The sequence below is a fragment of the Anguilla rostrata genome, chromosome 7 (genome assembly GCF_018555375.3).
Source record: "Anguilla rostrata isolate EN2019 chromosome 7, ASM1855537v3, whole genome shotgun sequence".
In the NCBI taxonomy this organism is placed as follows: Eukaryota; Metazoa; Chordata; class Actinopteri; order Anguilliformes; family Anguillidae; genus Anguilla; species Anguilla rostrata.
Window position 1 is genome coordinate 34834416 of NC_057939.1, and position 7120 is coordinate 34841535.

Here is a 7120-nt window from a genome sequence, read left to right on the forward strand (position 1 = left end):
CTAATTCGTTCGGCTCAAGTTTGCTAAATGAGGTCCAATGGCTTTTTTCAAGCCCCCCCTCCTTGGTCACTGACAGCACATGCAAACGCTCATAGCCTATTGGACTCCTTTCCCGCACAGTATGTGCTTTGTCTGTTTACATTTCATGACATTAGCCCCTGGGAAAACATACATTTGGCATTTCTCTGCCAAAAATTGTAACATCAACATGCTTCGAATGCCATTAGCCATGGGGATGTTAAAAGTGCTCAATGACATAGGGAATCGAAAGGAAGAGGCTCAGAACGACTCAATCGTTCTGTCTCATAGATATTTGACTACAGCACACCACATCGCGGTAAGACGGGCTAAAGTTTGGTAAACACACGCAGTCAGTATGACTAATGAAGTTAAATTCCAATTCGGAAATTGAGATTCTTATGTAGCCTATGTGGTCTGCAAATCGTTTGGCGATATGTGTTGAACAGTTTCATTTTTGTTTATGGGGCGACATATCGGGATAGAGGTTTACGCGTCCATACTCGCAAAAGCGATTATCCATAATAATAGTTCCTGTTTGAAATGGTAAAAAATGTTTTAATCGAAAAATGTTATAATACAACTCTTTGTAGCCCTGTACCAACTTTTTTGATTTGTAGGCTACTTCGCGACTTAAGAAACTGCAATCAAATGTTTAGAGTCCAGTTAGGCTAAATTGGAGGTAAACTCCAGCAAATGTTTAAAACCCGCAGTCATGCGTTTTTAAGTGTTCTATATTTGCATTAAAATTGGCCATAATCAGTATGACTCGTAAAAACGGGAAAAGTAAGCTCCGTTTAATTGGGAGAAGAATTATAAACGACTTACTGACAACATTTTAAGAGATGTATTGATTTTGCGTCCCTTCTTTTAATGAGCGCTCTCTTTTATCAATTTCAGCAAAGCATCATATTTATTTAACCTACAATATATTGTTTTTAAAAAATGGTCATCGTTATAATGTGAAAAATACATCGCATTAATGAATGCCCTGCCTTGAGTGTACAGACTTCTGGGTCGTCAAATAAAAACCAAGCATACTTCCTTAGCCTACTGTTTATTTAGTAACATTTCGCTTCAATTCATACAGGCTCACCCTTTTGGAAACAATTCAAAGGAAGGTATCTGACCGAATAACCACTGTAAAGTAATGCTACTCAGAAAATAAACTGAGTAGACCTAGGCCTATAATAACAGTTTTACGTTTTGTCGGACAACCTTTTACATTCTAATAAAACAATACTTATAAGTATTACAAGCCATTCCAGAGAAGAAGTGATACAAAAGTTTTTTTTCTAAATGACATGATTCAGTGACGTACTCTGCGTTGTATGTATACATTATAATTATATTTTCTTTTTTGAAAATTGCATTCAATGTATGAGATTGATCGCTTAAATATTTGTCACCATTTAAATATACACAGGTCTACATGGCCCAGAGACAAAAACACATTTTAACAAAATTAAATATCAAAACCCATTCTCCATATATGGAAGAATTACTTTGTAATTAGCACGTAGCCTATTATGTCCGTAAAAAGACACAACAAAACATAACTAAACATTTCCGAGGGAAGACACAACACAAAACAGTGTGCCCACCTTCAGCATTAGATGCACATAGAAGTCTTTAAAGTTGGGGGCCTTTTTATGAATACACATCCAAAACGTTATCTGTGAAGTGACATTGTGTGTTCTTTCAAGTCACTGTATTTATTAAAATCGGTGTACTTTACAAACCTTATGGAAACACTTGGAAACACTAGTTCAGTTTGATATAAAACACACGTATTTCCAGCAGTCTTTACAAGTGCGGAGTGTAAAATGCCGGCGCGCCGTAAGTCTGAGATCCCAGCATGAAAGGTGACAGTACCGCGTGACTTGGCAGAAAGGGTAATTGGGTGGTACAGACAAGTCCGCCGGGTGTATGACCCGGGTAGCTTGTGTGCATTGACAAATGACCGCTCATGGGGGGAGACGGACTCAGCGGGCTAAGACCTCCTACATTGCTCGATCCGTTCGGACCACCACTGCCACCGCCCGTCGGGGCGCTTGTATCTGCGCCTGGGTTCTGCTTCTTCCACTTGGTCCGACGATTCTGGAACCAGATCTTGACTTGAGTTTCTGTCAAACTGAGGGATAGGGCCAAATTGAGTCGCTCACAGACGGACAGGTATCTGGTGGACTTAAATTTATTCTCCAGCGCCACAAGTTGTTCGTAGGTGAATGCTGTCCGGGCCCTCCGTGGTTTACCCGACTTGGAATCCGACCCAGAGCGCTTTCTTTTCGGTTTCGCTTGCTGACTCTGTCCGTTCTGTCCGGGCTGCTGTGTTTGCTGACCACCGGGGCTTGAGCTCCGGGTCATCAGGCCCTCCTCGTCGTGGTGTCCCAGCTCCGTGTCCACGTTGCCGACAAGAGTACCACTGCTTTCCTCGCTGCACAGCTCGTCCTGAATCTCGCTGTCAGTGTGAGTGCTTCTGCTGAAGTCATTCTCACATTCGTCTGATTTGTACACGAACCCGTCCTCTGTGAAAATACAAATGTGACAGGATTATTGCACCAATTCCTTGCAATAGGCAACGCGAAACAACTAATGATATGAAAGAACATTTTATATAGCCTAATGAACCTATAAAAAAACTAACGCATAAAACAGCGCCCAAATTCATGTGTGTACAGGCTAGTGAAGGAAATAGAAGTAAAATGCAAACAAATCAGAGGAGAAGTAGGCCTATGATTTGTCGTTGCAGTTTGTTTTAATAACGCATTTTTCAATACTTTGGGATTTATTATTTCACATTTAAACGTTGATGGCAATTCAAAAATAAACCTTTATGAAAACGATACTGCGCAGCCAGAGGCAATAATTTGTACCTTCACAAGTAAAATCCTCCAACATTTATGTTGATAATCATTAGATGTGGCCCTTTTACAAATTAGTTATTTTATTTATACCAAAACATATATTCCGACAAATCGGCATCAAAATCAAAACTATTTTATGGTTACGGTGTTCATTTTAGTTCCATTACTTTAATCGAAAAAGAAATGCTATTTCAAGAGCGAAAACAGACTGCATGGAAACATTTAATTACGTTCGCGTTTTTATGTTCTGCTTTAGGCAACAGTGGTGCTTTCCGAGTTGAGAAACCTTTGAGAGCTTTTGAGTCTTTTTTAAGGCCTCGGAGACAGTCAACTTTCAAGAAATACGTTTTCGTCGAAAAAACATTCGATTGCATTCCCATACTGACACGTCAGAGCATCAAAAATACTGCTCCCGATTTTAAAAAAGTTTAATTCAACGCATAGCCTATTTTTGACTCCTTAATGCGCATGAACAGGTTTATTCATTTTGGGTGAATAAACAAAAGTTTGCGAATCGATAATTTAATTTAAAACGAAATATATTACACATTGACACCGCTAACGATTTGCCACTTTTCCATACTTTTTAAAATAGATTTTAACACTGGGTACAATGAAAATAAACAAATAAATGCGTAATCTCTGCGCGGGGCTTTAATCTTATCAGATATAGAATTTACGAACAGTAAAATGTCATGTGTTCAACTCTAGCAGAGTGAGATATATGGATCCAATAGGGGTATTACATTAAACAGGTAGATTTAACACAGAACATTTTACTGTGTAGAGTCAGTTTGCCTCATTTTGGGGCTAAAACGTTATGAAGACGAAATGGCTTCCTCTTTCGGAAGCTGTGGAAAGGTTTGCAAAGAAGAGGACCTTTGGGTATATTTCCAGCGAGGAAAAAGCAATCTGCTGCTTCTTTGGGTTGCAAGCAAGCCCCGATCAATGGCGTCCCTTAATAAGTATAATAGGTTTTAATCGAGTAATTATCCGAATTTTGACCCTATAATTTAGATGTTGGAGGGGAGTTTGCAAGCTGCCTGAAAGAGATACGCACAATTCGATAATAGGATATCGACCAGGCCGTCCTACATGCCACTCTGGGGCGATTTTAGCCATTATTCTGCCTCTTTAACGCTGCTAAGCACATTTTACCTTAAATGTAATCGAAGGAATTTAATTGTTTTTTCTGGAGATAACCGGCGTTTTGTCACAATTAGTAAGTTTCTTGCAGAAAAATAGGGGAAATGTGGAAGAAAACTGCATCATTTGCGTAACAGCTATGTGCACGCATCTGTTAACGAGCTCCGGAACTATTCGCTATATACCTTATATGCCAGTGTTGCAGTAATTCTAATAAAACAATATAGCTTTATGACTGAATTGGGATGTTGAAAAATATATAACTATAATTGTGACTGATTTCATGGTTGATATGTGATAAATGTTGATTAAATCACCCATAGTCTACTAGTTTCCGCCATTTGATCAAACGCTTATTTGTTTTCAAAGTTCAACGAGTCCATTCAGTTTACAGCAAATAGTTTAGACTATAAATCAAATTCACCAAAAATTTCATTGTTGTAATAATAATAATATTAATAATAGATAATAATAATTATTATTATTAGGCTATTATTATTAGTAGGCCTATTATTCCTCATGGATTCCTGGAATAAATTGACAAGACGCTCGTGTTTGTGATCAGAAGAAAGCCGACACAATATTTGTCTTTGCCCGTCTAAACTTGCGTGATATAAGCCTCATAACAAATTATCTCATAAAGTCTCTTTCCTCGGACAGTATAGTCGGCAAACTGGGTAAAAGTGGAAGGTTAGAAAAGATTTTAGAGATAGATTATATTTATCTACGGTTTTTTACCCAAAATTTTAGCCCGTGCATCACTTCTGTCCATAGACAATGACCAGTCGCTGCACCTTTGTCAAATTTCACAGCATGCTGCAGGGAACAGCTGTTCAATGCTCAGCATCACTTCGAACTCACAACGCTCATATCTTAGAGGTATATTTCCTGAATAATAAACATGCAAAAGTCTAATCTGCCTTCACTTTTTAGTTTAATGTTGAAATTTTACTTTAATACAACATATATATATATATATATATGTGTGTGTGTGTGTGTGTGTGTCCGCAAAACATTACGTAGCCTATAATTGAAAGTGCACTTACTTAGTAATCCTGAAGACTTTTTACAAGTATCGTATTCTTCTGAATAATTTTTATGATCTAACGCAAGGTTTGAGTCTTCGCCCCCTCTATTCTCTGTCCCGATGGAGTAGTCGCTTCCAGTCCTGTTCGGATGTTTTTTACTGGTAAATTTGTTTGGGTCCAAAATGTCCAGAACAGAAAAAGATGTGGTCCGATGAACAGTCGGTGGGGGGGCTACCGCCGGCTCTTGTCTGGGCGAGTTGTCTCGACTGTCCCCCGGAAGCCTTTCTCTGCCGCCCGAGCAGGAGAAGACCGACAGCTCGTTAACCGAGAGCCGCTTCTCCCCATGAGTGTCCATGCTCTCCGGGACTGCCATCACAACTACCGCTGTCTGGGCTGCTACACCGGGCGCAGGCGGAACAATGGAGACGTCACCCACCTGAACCTTGTTCATGGCTCCCCACCAGGATCTAGAGCAATGCCTCTTTCGGTTGTACTATCACCTTAAATACGCGAAGTACCAAACGAGCGTGTTACAAAACGAGAGGCATGACTTCATGCGCAGTTATTAAAAATATGACTGATTTTCTTGGCGGAATACTTATACAACGCTTCAGTGCGTCACTGAGTCCAGTCGAAACAGCAGCGTTCTAGCTACAGCTAGAACAGAACAGAGTTCCACAGCGAAAACGGGAGGTGATGGTCCACTGTCGGATGCTGATCTCCCCTGCTCCACTCCTTTTTTTTTGGTTTTTAACTATCCCCACAGGACCCTCCACGTTTATGTCAGTCCCTGCCCACCTCCCACCCTCCCCTTGCCGACGCACGCACAGGCTGCACTTTATTTATGCATTCATATTCAACTGTGGGTTGTAATTGGCTACAAATTAATCCCGTGCCTCTAATGGCCTGTAATCTCCGTCCGCGAGCAGGAGAGGGAGCAGAGGCGAACAGAAAGTGAGGAATGATGTAGTTTATGATATACTTGGCTGTCAGCTCTGTTTCAGCGCAACTCCGCTCGACTGGAAAGCATCTAAATAGGCTTATTTTTCCCCCTCTGTCGTTTTTGGACCAGGGTCATGAGGGGGTGGGGTTGTGATAATGTTGATAGTCTCCTTAAATAATTACACGATCGTGACGCATCGCAAAAACCTTGCATGAGCGCTCTGTAGAACTCGGTCTTTCGCGATCCATTCATAGTATCCGTATAACACATAATATCACAATTAAGCGGAGAAAAATCAGTATATTATTATTATCATTATTGTTATTATTATTATTATTATTATTATTATTATTATTATTATTACCGTCGTTATAATAATCATCACAATGCAATCGCAATAAATGATGTTAGTTCTTATACTTTATACGAGAATATATTTAATTTATATTTATCATAAAAATTCCGGTTAAGATTGGAGTAATCCTAAATAGCCTACTAGTCACGTGTCACTATCCTCACTCCAAAAATCTCAATTATTCATTGAATAAAGGCAGTGATACCCCTTTTGGTGAAATATTGATTTCTAAATTAGGAAGTCATAATTCAGCTTGAAAACAAATAGACATACAATAGGAATTTTATTTCAAGCCAACTTGTGTCTTCTTTCGTCTATGATAATATTTTAATATTCGACTCTGAATATTAGATGGTGCGCTCGTGTAATCAATTTCCTTTTAAAAAGTAAAAATGGGAAACAACTGACAAAATTTGATTATTTTCCTTTTCTAGAAGGCTGGTGACACATACAAGGACGGGTCTTTTGCAATTACCGCGGGCAATGATCCTTTGGAAAGCAGAAATTAAAAGTTGGAGAAAATAATGGATAAAACAATCAGCTGTAATTTTGGTAGGGGCGAACATTATTAGCCCATCAGTGGGGCGGAGCCCATGGGAGTTGGGACACAGCTCGCGCATTGAGATTTCAAGAGGCAGCCGCTGCGACCAATCTGTAATTTAATAGCTATTCGTTTTTAATCAGGCCCTTTCAGGATCTTTAGTAAGAATGAATTTAATGGGCTTTGTTTGTTATTATTTTAAATGATCTCACTTCATGATAT

The 7120-nt window shown here is 39.4% G+C and overlaps 1 protein-coding gene across 1 annotated transcript; it reads right to left on the reverse strand.

Annotated features, from left to right (window-relative positions):
• Positions 1-1044: 1044 nt before the first annotated feature.
• nkx1.2lb (NK1 transcription factor related 2-like,b) lies at positions 1045-5812 on the reverse strand. Its single transcript, XM_064342064.1, has 2 exons — positions 5078-5812; positions 1045-2546 (listed from the first exon to the last, which is right to left on the reverse strand). Exons 1-2 carry the CDS (start codon positions 5508-5510, stop codon positions 1825-1827), a joined length of 1155 nt encoding a protein of 384 aa, XP_064198134.1. The 5' UTR covers positions 5511-5812; the 3' UTR covers positions 1045-1824.
• Positions 5813-7120: the final 1308 nt, after the last annotated feature.

Bases quoted from the DNA above. Each gene is read 5' to 3' on its own strand.
- nkx1.2lb (XM_064342064.1), bottom strand. From the start codon at position 5,510: ATGAACAAGGTTCAGGTGGGTGACGTCTCCATTGTTCCGCCTGCGCCC. The intron at 2,547-5,077 runs GTAAGTGCACTT...GTATTTTCACAG, and splicing joins AAAGTCTTCAGGATTACTAA to AGGACGGGTTCGTGTACAAA.